Genomic DNA, 17,408 nt, shown 5'->3' with positions numbered 1-17,408 from the left:
ATATAGAGAAACTGAAAATAGAAATCTGGAGACATAAGGCATAAGAACTACTTGGCATTCTAAACAGACTGAGGGAAATGCTAACAGAACTCTTCCTTCATTGAACTAAGCAGAAATAACAAAGTTTTCTTCAAAACCAAGTCGAGCCAGTCCTGGAGCAGAATGCCATTTGCTTGTTGAGCGCCCCATATGTTATTCCTAATATATATGGGCTTTGCAGTACATGCTATGAGATCAGGATGAAAACACTGATAAGTGACATGGTGCCTGCCCTCAGGGAGCTAAGAATCCAAAGTGTTTTTATGCTATATTTGCTCAACCCTAAACTCCATTCCCTTCCCACCCTCCAGCCCCAATTCATTCAACAAGTATTTATGGAGTCCCCACAGTGAATGGCAGGCCCTGGGCCAAGCACGGCCTACATTAATCCTGCCTCTTGGTCACCCTGCCAGACATTGAGTTCAAACTGCATGATCCTGATTACTCGTCATTCCCTTGATTCCTGTATTAGTTATCTATTGCCATAATAGTGCTGCATAAAAATTGGCCATAAAACTCCACTGGCATGCAACCATATACATATATATATATGTAGTTGCATTTGTTCCCAAGTCTATGCGTCAGCTGGAAGATTCTGCTGATCTGGATGAGGCTCAGAGATCTCAGCTGGGTGTGGTCATGGAGTGAAATCTACTAGCCGGTCAGTGAGGAGCCGGCTCTTCTAGACTGGCCTGCTCCCCTTTGTCTCTCATCCTCCAGCAGCCTAGCCCTGGGTTATTGTATCTCCGACAGGTAGAAGAAGAACGCAAGGCCTCCTTAAGATGTAGATTCAAAAGTGGCATGATATCACTTCCCCCTCCTTCTATTTATTAGCCAAAACAAGTGATGAGGCCAGTCCAGATTCAAGAGGTGAAGATATAGACTCCACTGTTGATGGAATAGCTGGATACAAGATGAGGTGTAGCCATTTTTCAACCAGTCTAGCATGGTTCTCATTTACTCTTTTCCCCTTTGTTCACTGGATACTGCCTGCCTCATCCTAGCTTCACAAATCATTTAAATCCTCTAATAAAGAATTTTATCAACTCCAAAACCTAAGACAAATGTACATAAAGCCTGTAATAATACAAACATAATCCAAACACATCGTCTCTTATGAGTTCGTGTAATTGCTTGCTAGTTAACATCACTAAAATTGTTTTTTTAAAGGGACTTCACTAGACCTTCATTTGCCAGCTAGAACATTCAGACCCAATTGTAACTGCTCTCCTTAATAACATGTCTTGTTTACTCAACAAATATTAAGTTATTTCCTGTGTGCTGGGCCCTGGCCTAAAGGTAGGAGATACAGTGGTGAACCAGACAGTCTAGATCCCAGCACTAATAGAGCTTACACTGTACAAAGGAAAAATGTATAAGCAAGCAAGCAACTAATAAGAAAATAATTTCAGCTAGTGACAGGAGGAGAACAAACAAGTGGTGTGACAGATGATTGGTTTGGGGAAGCTACTTTAGAGTTGATTTGTTCAGCAGGAAAGACTTCTCAGAACTAAGATCTGAATGGCAAGAAGGAGCCAGCCATGGAAGGATACAAGATGAGGTGTAGGAACAGAAGAGGTATGAAAAGAAGTTCTTCCCCCAAACATACCAGGATCAGGAGTGCACAACTTCTAGAGCCCCCAACAGAAAGTAAATAAGACCATGTACCAAAGCACAGGCATGTCTAGCCCCCAACTTTTCTCCCCTCTCCCCCTACTCCAACCTGACATCCAAAAGGGAGACTCATTTGGGGGAAGAAGGTAATTCACATTTTAATTTTTGATAGACATTTCCATTTAATATACCTGGTTTTAAAAATAATAGCTTTATTAAGGCATTAATTCATAGACCATAAAATTCACCCTTTTTAAAATTTAGTGGCTGTAGTATATTCACAGTTGCACAACCATCACTGCTATCTAATTTTCATCACCTCCAAAAAGAAACCGAGTTCACCAAGATTACAAGATCAATATGCATAAATCAACTGTATTTCTATACACTAGCAATGCACAATTCAAACATGAAATTAAGAAAACAATTTAATTTACAATAGCATTCAAAAATAATAAAATACTTAAGAGATTTAACAAATTAAATTTAAGATTGTATATTGAAAACTACAGAACATTCTTGAAAAAAATTAAAGAGGACATAAATAGATGAAGAGGCATTCTGTGTTCATGGATTGGAAGACTTAATATTGTTAGGATGGTATAGTAGACAGAATAACGGCCCCCAAAAGATGTCCATGTTCTAATATTCAGAACCTGTGAATACGTTACTTTATGTGGCAAAAGAGATTTTGCAGATATGATAGTTACGGAGATTATCCTGGATTATCCATGTGGGTATCGTGTAATCACAAGGGTCCTTATAAGAGGGAGGCAAGAGAGTCAAAGGAAGTTGTACCCCTACTTCACACCATATACAAAAATTAACTCAAAATACAACAAAGATCTAAATAAAAGAGCCAAATCTATAAAACTCTTAGAAGAAAACATAGGTGTAAATCTTTGTGACCTTGAATTAGGTGATAGTTTCTTAGACACAACACCAAAAGCACAAGTAACAAAAGAAAAAAAATAGGTAAATTGGACTTCATCAAAATTAAAACTTTTGTGTTTTTAAAGGATATTGTCAAGGAAGTGAAAATATAACACACAAAATTGGATAAAATGCTTGCAAATCATATATCCCATAAGAGTCTAGTATCCCAACTAAAGAATTCTTACAACCCAGACAGAAAGAAAAATATCTCCATTTAAAAATGGCACTTTTTGAATTGAATAGACATTTCTCCAAAGGAAACACACAAATGGCCAATAAGCATGTGAAGAGATGCCCAACGTCATGAGCCATCAGCGCAATGCAAAGCAAAACTACAATGAGCTATCATTTTATAGCCACTAGGATGGTTATGATAAAATTGTTTAAATGGAAAATAACAAGAGTTGGTAAGGATGTGGAGAAATTGGAACTTCCCACATTGCTTAGTGGGAATGTAAAATAGTTCCTGCTATAAAGCTGCTGTGGAAAACAGTTTAGGAAAAAAAGTTAAACATACTTGACACCCAGCACTTCCATTCCTAGGAATACACCCAAGAGAATTTAACACATATATCCAGACAAATACTTGTACACAAATGTTCATAGCAGGGTTGTTCATGATAGCTAAAAAGTGGAAACAGCCAAAATGTACATCAAATGTAAACAAATAAATGAAACATGGTACACCCATACAATGCAATATTACACAGCCATAAAATGACTGAAGTGTTGATTCATGTACCACACAGATGAATCTTGAAAGCATTATGCTAAGTGAGAGAAGCCAAACAAAAAGACCACCTAAACTACTATTCCATTTATATGAAATGTCCAGAATAGGCAAATGTATAGAGACAGGAAGTGCATTAGTGGTTGCCAGGGGCTGGGAGGAAGGGAGGACGGGGAGTGACTGGTATGAGTTGAGATTTCTTTGGGAGATGATGAAAATGTTCTGGAACTAGGTAACAGTGATGGTTGCACAGCTTTGTGAACACACTAAAGTTCACTGAATTGTGCACATTTTAGGGTGCAAAATTTATCTTTAGGGTGAACTTTATGGCATGTGAACTACCTGAAAATAAATGAAGATGAAAATAAAATTAATGAATGCATATATGTATGTATGCATGTGTGTGCCTAGGCGTGGAATTGCTGGGTCATGTTGTATCTCTGTTTAACTTTTAAGGAATTGCCAAATGGTTTTTCAAAGTCCCTGCTCCATTTTACAGTCCCACAAGCAATGTATCAGAGTTCCAGTTTCTGCACATCCAAAGGCCCATTTTTAGGGCCCATTTGTCCTCACAGAGAAATCTGCAACAAAGTCTATAGGGAACGAGTATAAAATGCTGGGGTTTTTGCTGTCTTAGGAGCATGTGTATGTGCTTGTTTGCAGGTTTCAGAGAAAATCCATTGATGGAAGCTTTGGTTCCAATGATGGTAAGAAAAATCCCTGATTTTGATTCAAAATGATGTCAAGAATGTGGCAACATCCCATTTGGTACTTCTGTCTCTCTGCCTTCTGTGATTTCCAAACCCCCCCTTGGTTTCTATCCCCCAGAGTGGTCTAATCTGCAGTGTTTAGAAAACAGAGCTAGTGAGAGCCAATTTTTATAGTTGATAATTACTGAGATATGGAGCTCACACTAAGGACCTTCGCTTGGAGTGTTCCTTGTACTTCTCCACAGCCCATCTGTCAGCCATTCATCTTTTTTAAAAGTTTAATCTTTTCTGGGATATAAGTTGTTCATACCTATCTTATCCCAAAGCTCATTTGTGAACAACAGTAAGGATTTATTGTGTCAACACGAATGCAGAGTGTACTTTTCCCAAATTGGGATAGAGGGTTTTTTGTTTGAGGATCTAGAAAACTGAAATATTTTAATCTAGCAAGTGTAATAGAGTATAATTACTTCAGAAAATCCAGAGTAACTGATTATCCAACCATCGTGATATGCCTTTTCCTCCACTCTGATATTTTGAACAGAGAAATTCAGTTGCTTGATCTTTCAATAAAACATTTTTAAATTAAATGTCCTAATTTAAAAATTGAGATATAATTGATATATAATGTATAAATTTTGGGTGTACAACATGACTCTGTATTTGTATATATTGTAAAATGATCACCACAAGAAGTCTGATTACCATTCATCACCACACATAGTGACAATTTTTTTCTTGTGATGAGAACTCTTAAGATCTATTCTTTTAGCAAGTTTCAAATATACACACAGTATTATTAACGATAGTCATCATGTGGTCCATTACATCCCCAGGACTTATCTTTTATAACTGGAAGTTTGTGCCTTTTGCAAGTGTCTTGTTTTTGAAAAGCCTAAATCAGCATGAGTTACTCTCTGTCCACAAACTAGCTGGCATGTGGAAAAGGACTGATGAGGTGAGACCTGATTTTTAAGTCACATGCAGCAGATGTTGAGTTGTGTGTTTTCTATGCTTAAATGAGCCCACAGGATCTCAGAAAGACATAAAAGGACCCCAGGCCCCACCCAGCAGGAGCATCTCTCCCTCTGCCTTCCTTTGACTTTTGTCTTCCTTAATGTCAGTGTGTTTGTTTTTCCAGCCACCCAGGCAGTCTGTTTCAATAACATTCAACAGTCATGTGTACATAAAAGGACACATGCTCTAGTGTCTTTAAAATGCCAAGCACTACTTCCCGTTTTATTCATAAAATGTTAAGATGAAATGTCGTCTCTCTAGGTCTCATCCTTTTTCCTCCAGAGCTTTCCAGGTTTTGCTCTTCTTTCAGGCCTAGTTAAACTTAGAGAGCCTGATCAGGTGGGTCCCCCTGGTGTGCTGTGAATGGATGGGCTGTTATTTTTATTGTATGAGTGAAGTCATTTTATTACTGCAATGATAATGAAAGGAATTCCATGTTCGGAAGGGTCTCCTGTACAGTGAAGCATTGGTGGACAGAGCTGGGACTTGAGCCAGATCATTGTCTAAAATCAAGAAGGCTCTGAAAGTGAGCTGAGAGCTAGAGGCACCCTTCAGACGGCAAGCAGGAATGCATGAGGGACCCCTCCCCACTGCCAAAAGAAAGAATAAAGATGCATCAGTTGAATTCACGTGGCTGCAAGTGACAACAAAGTACATCATAAATATACCTAGACAATAAGGAATGTCTCATCTCCTGGAAGTTGAGCAGAAGAGTGGGCTTCAGGCATGACTGACTCCAGTTGTACTGGTCCTTTTTCCTGTCATTCCATAGGCTCTGCTTTGCCCCTAGGGCTGCTGGTGAGATGGCCAGGTTTATGCCCTCACCTGAGAAGGTCCAGAGGCAAGGACTTTTTCAGAAGCACCTACCAACCTCTCTCATGTTTCATTGGCCTAGAGTGGACCATATACTTATTGCTAAACCAGTCACTGCAAAGGAATAGATTTACCTACAGATTAGTCAAGCCTGCTTATAGAATTCGGGTGAGGTCTTCTTTTTTTAGACCAGGGTTCCTCAGACTTAACATTATTGACATTACAGCCAGATAGATGATTCTTTGCTGCTGGGAGCTGCCCTGTACACTGTAGGATGTTTAAATGCATCCTTCACCTCTACCTACTAGAATTCAGTAGTACACTCCCTCCCTGTGACAACTAAAAATATCTCCAGACATTATCAAGTGTCCTCTTCGGGGCAAAACGTTCCCCCCACCCCCAGTTGAGAATCACTGACTTAAAAATGTGGGCTGCCAGGCTCAGGTAGGGATGCCTGAAGAAAATCCCAGTTTAGTTAGGAAGTAGGGAATAGGAGTGCTCAGCACAAAGAGCTTTGCAATAGGGAGGAAGTAAGGAACCTTTGTAGTGCAGAGAAGCTACTGAGAAAGGTGGCGCCTGACCACTGGTGAGGCAAGACTTTGGTGCTTCAAACAAGAGCAAAGAAGACAAGCTCTACCATAGGTAAGAACCAGTTAGTGATTCTTAATCATCTCAAGCAGAGCACTGAGAAACCAGCCTGGAGGAAGAGACAGAGAATGTGTGGGACCTTATTGAAAGCTAATCTGAGACATTCAGGGGAGGAATGTCTTTGGAGAAGAGCAAGGATTCAGAAATGTCTTTATCTCCTAAGGGCCAGTATCGCTGTGACCTAGGGGGCTTCAGGAAACTTAATAGAGCTCAGAGCTACAGGAAATGCCCCAGGGGCTGATGCCCAGAAGAAATGCTAGGAGCTGTGCCTGAAAAAGGAAGGGGATCCCACTAGATTTGGCATGTTGTCTGCCCGAATCAGTGTGGAACTAGACATGTGAGGAACTGGGCCTAATGCTTGCACCTTTGATACGCCTGAGGTGGATGAAGCAGAGCCAGGTCCCTATCATGTGCCAAGTTGGTGGCAGCTCTGTGATAGTTATGTAATGATAGGAAGCAGCATTTGGAAAATCTGTCAGCTCTCCTGCATTTGTTTTTCTTTGATTTGCCTGCAGTTTTTAAAGTTGTATTTGAAAGAAGCATGTTGACAGTGGCTCCAACTGTACTAAAAAGCAAAAAAAAAAAAAAGGAATTTCTTTCATACTTCCTGGAGTAAAGAAGGAGATAAGACCCTGGAGCCCAGGTGAAGTAGAAATAGTGCTAATAAACAGCAGCTTCAGGCCACAGAGGGACTTTCTTTCTGATGTGAATGGACAAACACCGTGCTCTCCGTTCATCACTTAGAGCTTAAGACAGGGGCCTCTGGTAATCTGAGGGCCTCTGTGCAAGGCTCTATGCTCTAAAAACATTTCCTCCAGTGGCTCTATTAGTGGAGAAACCCTGCGTTTCACGTCCTTGTTACAGAGCCTGTGCAGAAATTCAGTTACCAACTGGAAAGAGAGACGGACAAAGCCTGCCTCCCAGGCCTCGGGGACCACGTAGGCTGTTACCACGACCTTGGGTGCAGCCCGAGAGGAGGTTCCTTTCTCAAGTGGGAGAGCTTGACAAACCTGACATGTTTGTAGATTTCAAAACCAAAGGACCAATCAGACCCTTCCCTGGATGGAGCTGTTACTGAACCAGCCTTTCAGCAAACAGCAGGGTCCAGGAGGGATGAGACAAGCCGTGCTGAGTGCAGGGCAGCTGGGAGCACAGGCTGTCTCAGTCTCTCTGGCAACCGGTCTCAGATGCCAGTCCTAACTCTCCCCTCGGCTCTACCCAATTTTACATGACTTTCCTTGCCCAGTTTTTAATTCGAGAGGATTTTTCCTTTTACATCCTTCTGCAAAGCCTAGTGGTTTCCTTCATTTTCTCCTCAACTTTTGAAGCAAAACATGAAACTAGTCGGAATAGGTAGCCAACTGGTGTAAAAATGAAATCTCCTGGCAGCCTGTTCACGTCATTTCTGACTCCCTCCTCGGCTTCCAGCCTCCTGAGTCCAGAGATAGAGGAGAGCAGGACAATTATAAATAGAAATTCTGTCCCTGAAAGAGCCAAGCATGCTCAAAATGAAACGAAGTTTCCCTCCTCACATAGAGCATTTAACACAGAAGGCAAGCAAGCAAACATACCCTCTTCTAAGTTAGTAAAGTAGGCAGATGGCAGAGAGCTCAGAGAAAAACATTCCAGAACAAGTTTCCTCATTAAGATGAGCTCATTCACAACCTTACACATTTGCTTATTCCCAGCCAGAACGTCTTGGTCTGTCCTATAAACTGATACTTTGTGCTTCATTCTGCTTTCTAAATACCCTAGAGTTAACTAGAAATACGGCTTGCGTTCCTGGAGCATCGATCACACTTGAAGTTTGGGAGACTGTGCTTTGGGTTTTGCATTCTAAGAAGGCCTTAGACATTAGAAAAGTTAACAGTGTACCGTTATCCTGTGTCGGCCAATCTCCTAGTTAACTGTACGTATGAAAGTGCGCAGATGTAAAACACTTTTATGTGCTGGCAGTTGTACTGCACGTGAACATCTTGACGCTCTTGTCCACCGCAGAACCGCTGGTGCTGCAGCTGCCTCAGGGGGAAAGGGACTAGCGACTACATCAAAACCAGGTCAGGCTGGATCGCGAGCCAGAGCAGAGTGCAGAAATCAGCAGTCCATCCAAGTCTGAGCAACAGCTGGCTTTTCCCTTTTAGTGAAGTTGTCGCCTAACAAAACAATGATTGTTTTTGTTTGCTCGCTTGCTTTGATTTTATTTTTTGTAGGTTTTTTTTTTCCCTCTTTTGATTACACACACAAAAAAACTGCCTCCCACAAGCCGTTTCAACCCCCTGCTACTGCGTAACACAGGCATTCTCCTTGCTTGCTTCTATGCCCTGTACCAGAGGGCTTCCCTGGAACACCAAAATGGCAAAAAGTCTGGATTTTATGCTTTTGTATCCTTCTTCACTTACTCTTTACATATTTAATATTTTTAAAAATTACATCTTAAACAAAGGATGTAAGCTTGTGGTTAAAAGTAGGGAACTTAGGCTGGAAAAGAGAAAAATGTGAAAGATACTGAGGGAAATAGGAAAGCTATGTCACCTGGGGCTGAGATGCTAGCATGACCCAATAAGGAGTCATAAACAAGCAGCAGCAGCAGCCAATCTAAAAAGCAAACGTCGCACTTAGATACTTCTTTAAAATATGAGTTTACTCTGGTGGAGATACAAATGAGCCTCTATCTCCTTGTGTCTTGCAAAACGAGCACTTCATGAAAGTAACACTCTTACTGCGAGTCATTCCGATGTTGAAGGAAAATCCTTTTAAATTTTTTTCAATTAAGAAAAGTTTTTTTATCATCCTATAATTGTTTATTAATGATTCCATAATTAATGCAGTTTTTAATACATATATATTTTTTCAGATTCTTTTCCATTACAGCTTATTATAAGAAATTGGATCTAGTTCCCTGTGCTATACAGTAGGTCCTTCTTGTTTATCTGTTTTATATATAGTAATGTGTATCTGCTAATCCCAAACTCCTAATCCATCCACCCCCCCTCTATTCCCCCCCCCCAGTTTGTTTTCTATGTCCAGGAGTCTATTTCTGGTTTGTAAATAATGTTTTTTTTTTGGTTCCACATATAAGCAACATCATATGATATTTGTATTTCTCTTTCTGGCTTACTTCATTCAGAATGACAATTTCCGAGTCCATCTATATTGCTGCCAATGGCATTATTTTGTTCTTTTTTATGGCTGAGTGGTATTCCATTGTATAAAGAAATAACTTCTTTATCCACTCATCTGTCGATGGACATTTAGGTTGTTTCTATGTAAGACAGTAAGTTTTAACTGCGACCTATACAATGACCACTACCATCCACCCACTATCGAGGAACTCTGGGCAAATTACTTGACCTATCAGTGCCTCCCTTTTGTTATCTTTAAAATGGTGATAATAAGAGTACCCACCTCAGAGGGTTGTTGAAAAATAAAAAGAATAAATTCTTGTGAGGAACTTAAAAGAGAGTCTGACACACAGTAAGTTTTCCATAAACATTAGCCAGCAGTACCGACAGTAGTAGTGATAGTAGTAGTGACGGCAGCAGTGACAGTGGCAGTGACAGTAGTAGTGACAGCAGCAGTGACGGTAGTAGTGACGGTAGCAGTGACGGTAGCAGTGACTGTAGTAGTGATAGTAGTAGTGACAGCAGTAGTGATGGCAGTAGTGATAGTAGTAGTGACAGTAGCAGTGATAGTAGTAATGACAGCAGTAGTGACAGTAGTAGTGACAGCAGTACTGACAGTAGTAGTGACAGCAGTAGTGACAGCAGTAGTGACAGTAGTAGTGATAGTAGCAGCAGCAGCAGCAGCCCCTGCGGCAGTGGCGATAGTAACAGAGGCATTAGTCGTAGCAGCAGTACTAGTGGTGGTGGTAATACTAGTAGTACTAGTTATAGTCAATAGTGGCAGCAGCAAAACTCTATGCTGTAACTATGGCCAAATCTGTCCTAGGCCAAAAAAAAGCCAGTCAGACTGTACCTGGTATCTTCCCGTCACTCTGTTACTGTGCTCAAAAGACTGAAACTCTCATACTTAAGAGTCTGAAAGTAACCTGTCTCTGTGTCTTGAAGTTGGATGAAAAGCGCAGATGGTGTTGGTACCATGCCGCATATTTATGGGTGAGCCCAGGAAAGCCAAGGAACATCTACTTTCTCTAAATAATAAGAATGGTATCAAGGAGTTTCCAAGCCTAGGAACCATGCCAGGGAGTCTGCATTGTGAGAGCCCTGGGAACAGCTTTGCCTGCCAGGAACGCTGCATTAGCCAAAGGCCTTGCTGTCCAGCTGAGCCAACACCTGGCTAAGCAACCAAGAGAGGGAAGGAAATTGAGTCTCCGAGGCCAGTGATGTGTCTCTCATCACCTGGCTAAATGTTTTGAACTTAGGATTTAATTATTTTCCTTCGAGGAGGAAATGAATAGGCACACAGAGTAAAAAGCATGATAAAGTCTACAGACTCGCTCACAAAACTGGGAATGTGTTTTTTACTGCCCACCGGTGGAAGTTAAGTTTGAAATCTGGATGAAGAGAGTTGACTGACAAACAACAAATTGTTTGAGGCTCTTGGTTCTTTCACAAGCCTTGCACGCTGTGGCATTAATGTAAACTATAGCAAACTATGTTTTCAATGAAGAAATGGAAATATATTTACAGTGAGGATATTATAGAATATCTTCAGTTATGCATCTTCACTGAAAATGGTTTTCTCTGCAACAGTATGTGAAGCTGACCAGTTAACTCACAGATGTCTTTGCCGGAGGTGTGATACAAGCAATCTGACCTCCCAGAAAGAAGATACTTTACTGAAATTCCCAGCTGCCTGACAATATCCCAGATCCTTGACAAAGCTCAGGAGGCAGCATCCTAGAGATTATCACACTAAGTGAAGTAAATCAGACAGATAAAGACAAATGTTATGGTATCGCTTATATGTGGAATCTAAAAAAATAATACAAATGGATCTATATACAAAACAGAAACAGATTCACAGATGTAGAAAACAGACTTATGGTTACCAAAGGGGAAAGGGGAGGAAGAGGGATAAATTAGGAGTTTGGGATTAACAGATACAAACTACTATACTTAAAATAGATAAGCAACAAGGACCTACTGTATAGCACAGGGAACTATATTCACTATCTTGTAATAACCTATAATGGAAAATAATCAGAAAATATCATATAACTGAATCAGTTTGCTATACACCTGAAACTAACACAATATTGTAAATCAACTATATTTCAATTAAAAAAAAAAAAGTTAGGTGGCAGCAGAGAAACGTTCTCAGGCATGTTCACAGATGACTGTGGCCCCTGGAGATGAGTCAGAGAAACTGCCTTGATGCCTGCTTCCTTGTGGTTTCTGCTCTTTGTCCAGCCCTGCCTAATTCTCAGAAATGGATATGCTCGGTGGGATAGCATCTTTCCAAATAACCAGTGAGGTTGGGAGGTGTTTTTCTCAGCTGCTTGTGGTGGGGCGGCCCCAGATGACACCCCCAGCCTCTCAGAGGAATGAGTTCACTCTCCCTGCTACGAGGAGTACTTTATTGGAAAACTCTGAGGAGCATCATCTTAGGGACTGTTTTTCTCTCACTGCCAGCAACCATTTGGCAACAGATACGTCTATTCTACCTCTGAAATATCCCGAAATAACCCATATTCCCGTACATCCCTAGTTCATGTTGTCATTATATTTTGCTCCAAGGAGTGCAGATTTCCTTCCTATCGGGACTTACCCTGCCTATAGTTAGGGTACTGCTAACGGCTGTGACAAGTAAACTTCTGATTACAGTGCCTTAACAGCAGAACATCACAGGTGTTTCTGTTCAGTGGTGGCCTTCCTCCAGCAATTCCGGGACCCATGCTCCTTCATTCTTGTGATTCTGCAGTAGTGTCAGGAGGGAATCAGCAATTTTTTTTTTTTTTTGTAAAGTGCCAAATAGTGAACATTTTAGGTTCTGTGGGCCCTACAGTCTCTGTTGCAATGGATCAATGCCGCCATTGTAGCCAAAAGCAGCTACAGACATATTCAAATGAGCGTGGCTGTGTTTCAGTAGAACTTTCTATATGAATACAGAAATTTCCATTTTTACCTCTCATGAAATATTATTTTTCTTTTGATTTTTCCTCCAAATGTTCAAAAAAATTTTAAATCGTTTTTAGTTCAAGGGCCATACCAAGACAGGTGGAAAGAAAGATTTGGCCTGCAGACCTTAGAATTGGCCTGTGGACTCCTATATTAGAGTGAAAAGAAAATCAAATTTAAAATCATATGGCCTGATGATTCAAACTACTTAGAATGGTGTTCTTTCATTTTAGCAGCTGGACATAAAGTGTTCGCCTCTCTGCTTTTCTTCTCAACAGGCTCTGGAAATATGTCGGCGTCACATCCCATTGCTGCCAGCACCCCTGAAGGAAGCAATTATGGGGCAATAGGTATTTCTGACAAGAGTCCATTCAGGGAAGTGTTTCCTGGTTCTCCAGAGAACAGGATACAAAGGGCCCTCCAGCCACTGATAAACTGGGAGAGTGGGCAAGGCATTCATTGTATGAGATTGTGTTTTATTTATGAGATGAATTGGCTGGATGTTCTGGAAGGTTCCTTCCAGCTCTTAACTTTCTCCAGTCCTATTGTTCTGTTTCTCCAGTCTGCTTAGCCCCACTTGAGCAGAATTTTCTCCACTAGTTGCCATCAACTCCTGTGGGGACTTTTTTCATGCCCAGCCTGAGTTTAGGGCATGAGAGATGTGTCAGAGTCTGACATCAGGGAGCCCAACACCAATTGACCAGCTGTTTCATTCTCAGGTTGCAGTGGAGTAAGGGCGATCAGAAGACTGAGGCTGTGTGTGCTGCAGGTGAACCTGGCTGAAGCCTAGCAATCTTGCATTTTGGCTAACTCCATAACTAAACCTGCTCAGTGCCACCCAGTCATTCACATGGCAGCCCCTGGACTCATTCAGTGGCCTGGAAGGGACAGAATTCTGATCCCTGTCTCCTTAGCGTTGGAGTGCATTGATGCTTCCATGCACTTCCATGACGTTTGGGGGCTGATGAATGGTGTGCCTTAAACTGTCAGTGTAGAGGGGCTGGGAATCCTGTATTCCTGCCCTGTCATTCTGTAACTTCAAGAAGCATGTGGGCTCAGTGCTGGAGACTTATTTCTGGCTCTGCGAGCACAGGGTTTTTTTTTTAATCACTGAGCAGAAGGAATAAAGTGGAAGGTAGGCTCGGCTCATGTGCTCATTAAGCTGCACAAATTCCCATCTGCTCCGGGAAACATTCACAGGAACACAAGGATTCTTCTTCCTGAGAATGTTGTTTTCATTATATAATTATAGATACAGCATGTGGGGGAATTTCTGTGTATAAATACTTGAGCCACGAGACATGTATAGCTGCTGGATATGTGCGTGCTTACACATATATATGATAGATGCTATACATAAGGATGTGCATGTGTCTGTTTATATATTTATGCTCATATTTTAAAATATGAAACATGATATATAAGCATATTTTTGCATCTAGATAGTTAACAGAGCAGATGCCTTTATATTATGTATTCAGCCCTAGAAATAGACCATTTAAATGTAAAAATAGGAGAAGGGGAAGATTAGAAGTCCATTGAGGAGGAATGGAGAGAAAGAACAGGTGTTGTGGGTAAGGAATCGGTTTGACCGACACGACATTTTCAAGAATGAGCTAGTCCTGTGCTTTTTGCCAAGAGAAGTGAGCTCCATGGGTTCTTCTGGGCTGGGGAAAGCAGATGAGGCTTCTCCGTTTCAGATGAGTCCAGCTCCAGTCCGGGCAGGCAGGCATCCTCCTCCGACGGCGGGCAGCCGTGCCAGTCGGACTCCGACAGCTCCGTGGAGGAGAGTGACTTCGACACCATGCCAGACATTGAGAGTGACAAGAACATCATCCGGACCAAGGTACCTCTGCCTGGCCAGGCGCCGAGACAACAGGAACTTCGGGAATCGATACAACCTCAGCAATGCCCCAGTTTCCTTTAGTAGCTTTTTTAATTCGGGAAGTCAGATTTCCCAGGGGGCTTTTAATTTTTTTTATTTTAAATTTAATTTAATTTTACTTTTTTTTTTTTTAACAAGAAATTGAATACAGTTCCCTGTGCTATAGGTCCTGGTTGTTTTACCCAGGGGGCATTTTAGGTGAAACTTAACCACATACTAAAAGCACTGCTCAGTTAATGAACTCTTCTTCTGGAGGGAGGGAGTGAGAGAAGTAAAAAGAACAGCATTAAAATGCTCTCAGGGTCTGAAGTGGCTGATTGTGGACAAAAAAAAGGAGGAAGGGATCCAACCAGATGGAAGAAAAGATTCATTTGCAGACTACACCTTGAAAAACTTCCCAGTTCTGTACATAAAATCTTTTAGGAGTAAAGCTCATTTTTTTCCAGCTTGTATTTATGATAGTGTTGTATCCAGTAAGGGCTATGAAGGTGAACTGCACAGTTTCAACCCTGTAATTCTAGGACCACACAGTCGATATCACTGAAAACTGGGAAATAAATTCTTGAGATTTAAGAGACATTAGGTTTCCCACATCAGCCAATCCTTAATATTCTAAGGAAATCTTAGGATTTTTAAAGGTATCGTGGGAAAAGCACAATTAAACGTCTTGTTAAAGAACTTAATCCCTAAGGAGGTGCTGAATTGAAATGTGTAAAGTTCTCCTTTGTATTTTATGCAAGAAATCCAAGTACAGTTTTGCATTCTCTTTTTATTTGGCATCCCAGACGTTTCTTTACCTGTCAGATCTGTCCAGGAAGGACCGGAGAATTATCAGCAAGAAATATAAGATTTATTTTTGGTGAGTAGATGACCAGGAGAGCTATGGCTCTCTTTAGTAAAATTGAAGTTTTCTTTGTAAAAGCCACACTCACTTATGTGTTTAATGAGGTACAGGTATAGGCATTTAAAGGATTCATGACACATTCCATAGGAAAATGGAGATAAACCACCAAAGGCAACAGCCCTAAATTAAATAAATACAAAGCATAAAGAAGAGTGGTAGTGGAACCCCATATGTTCAGGGAGCACACTAAATCGTCTTCCAGAAAGATGTCCTGAAGATAACATTAATGTCACCATGTTCGATGAGGCATGTTAAACTGGAGCTATTCCCTCATCTCCTCACCAGGACTTGCTTTGGGGAGAGCCAGTGATTTCAGGGATGAGATGCCTCGAGCACCTCAGGGTAGCTGGACGCTACCCTGGGAGAGATGATGCCACCAGCCAATGATAAATGGACCTTTGGTAGTCACACACACACACAGATGCAGCCTCCCTCCAAGAGGAGAGTCTGAAGTGCCTGATAGGGTCCCCTCCTTCCCCTCAGAAACCCCAGGCTGACACTTGTGATAGCCCTTCCCATTCTTTTCTCTGGGAGGAGGCCCTTTCTTGTGGATACAGAGAAGAGGGAAACAAGAGGCAGTAGGGGCCACACGAATTCCATAGTGGGACCATCATTTAGGAACTAAGAGATGTATCTTAGGAGAGCCACATCCCCTTGGTGTGATCCATCACCCATCCCCTACTCTCTGATCATTTTTAAACTAATAATATCCTAGAGAGATAGGACCTCATTAATAATTTGGTTAAACCAGAAGCAAGTATTATTTACATTGTTTTGAAAATGACTGTATGAGAGGAAGACTGGAGAAGGAGGAACTGCATAACCAGTTTCTAACTATTTTTGTGAGTTAACAAGGGAGTTATGGGGTAGGAGGAATTGTCTTTTGAAAAAGCAAAGATTCCGTTGTTAACTGAAAATAACCATTTCTGGTTCTCTCTGCCTGCCTAGGAACATCATTACCATCGCTGTGTTTTATGCACTGCCCGTGATCCAGCTAGTCATCACCTACCAGACAGTAAGTGCTGCCCAAACCAGGAGCCCCAGCTTTCATACTGCAGGGAGAGATCTTTGCTGTGACTTACACAGGAAGGTATAACCTGAGCCCTGTCCGAGAATGAATTCCCCACTTGGGTTCCCGTTGGATTTCCCCATAGCTTCGTCTTTGACTGACCTTTAAATCTAGCTCCCGACTGTTTAATCACAGAGGAACCTCGGGCCTCTTGCATTATTCTGTCTACCAATCTGAAATGATTACCTTGCACTCATTTACTCTTGGTATCTATCAACTATGTCTATTTTTTACCAGTCTGAACTTTTGGTCAACATGGGATGATGAGTAAATAAAGTTCCAGACAAAAGCAAAGAAACCTGATGTCTCATGTAGCCTGTGCTCTGTCATTGAGGGTAAATATTTTTTTGTAAAAGTAAAAACAGCTTCACAGAACTAATAAAATATTAAAAGAAAATATACAATAAACACTAAAATAGAGAAAAAAAACAAATAAACACAAATAATAGTTCAAACAGCTCTAGAATCCCACTGCACCTTCATAGAACCCTAGGGTCCAGGTTGCTTAAGTAGCCTTCACTGGGATCTGTTACACATGAAAAAGCCCACTTAGAATAACACAAGGCTAAAGGTGTTTCTAATGCAATAGCTCTCAAACTTTGCTGTGCGTTAAAATCATCTGAGGAACTTTTTAAAAGCCCAGTGTCCAAGCTGTACCCCACACAGATGAGATCAGTCTCTGACAGGGGAGTCAGGCATCAGTATTGATTAAGCTCCCAGTGATTCCAGTGGACAGCCAAGTCTGAGAGCCAACAGTCTCACAATATTTCCCCAATTCCTTAACACCTGATGAGGACAAGGACTTTATGAAGTTTGAGCACCACAGTTTATAATCCAAATATTCCCTCAATACTTTGGGGCTCTATCAGAAGATACAGCTGTGATGTGGTCTGAGAGGGTTCTTTTTTATTTTTAAAATTTAAAATTTTATTTATTTACTTTTTTTTAGTGGAGGTACTAAGG

At 41.2% G+C, this 17,408-nt stretch overlaps 1 protein-coding gene across 8 annotated transcripts in view; it reads left to right on the top strand.

Moving 5' to 3' along the window:
* Window positions 1–17,408, top strand: part of SIDT1 (SID1 transmembrane family member 1) — an 88,400-nt gene that overhangs the window by 51,047 nt on the left and 19,945 nt on the right. For 5 of the 8 annotated variants that reach the window (XR_010384480.1, XM_064495220.1, XM_031455596.2 and 2 more), the window contains exons 10-14: window positions 3,983–4,026; window positions 12,866–12,937; window positions 14,288–14,433; window positions 15,258–15,331; window positions 16,325–16,391. Coding sequence is in view for 7 of the 8 variants with exons in the window: in XM_064495220.1 (XP_064351290.1) it covers window positions 3,983–4,026; window positions 12,866–12,937; window positions 14,288–14,433; window positions 15,258–15,331; window positions 16,325–16,391 (403 nt within the window). In the remaining variant the exon portion in view is untranslated. The other 3 variants (XM_064495238.1, XM_064495235.1, XM_064495237.1) reach the window with 3 other exon arrangements.

This window comes from Camelus dromedarius, chromosome 2, assembly GCF_036321535.1.
Source record: "Camelus dromedarius isolate mCamDro1 chromosome 2, mCamDro1.pat, whole genome shotgun sequence".
Classification (NCBI taxonomy): Eukaryota; Metazoa; Chordata; class Mammalia; order Artiodactyla; family Camelidae; genus Camelus; species Camelus dromedarius.
This window is presented reverse-complemented; position numbering and strand designations above follow the sequence as displayed.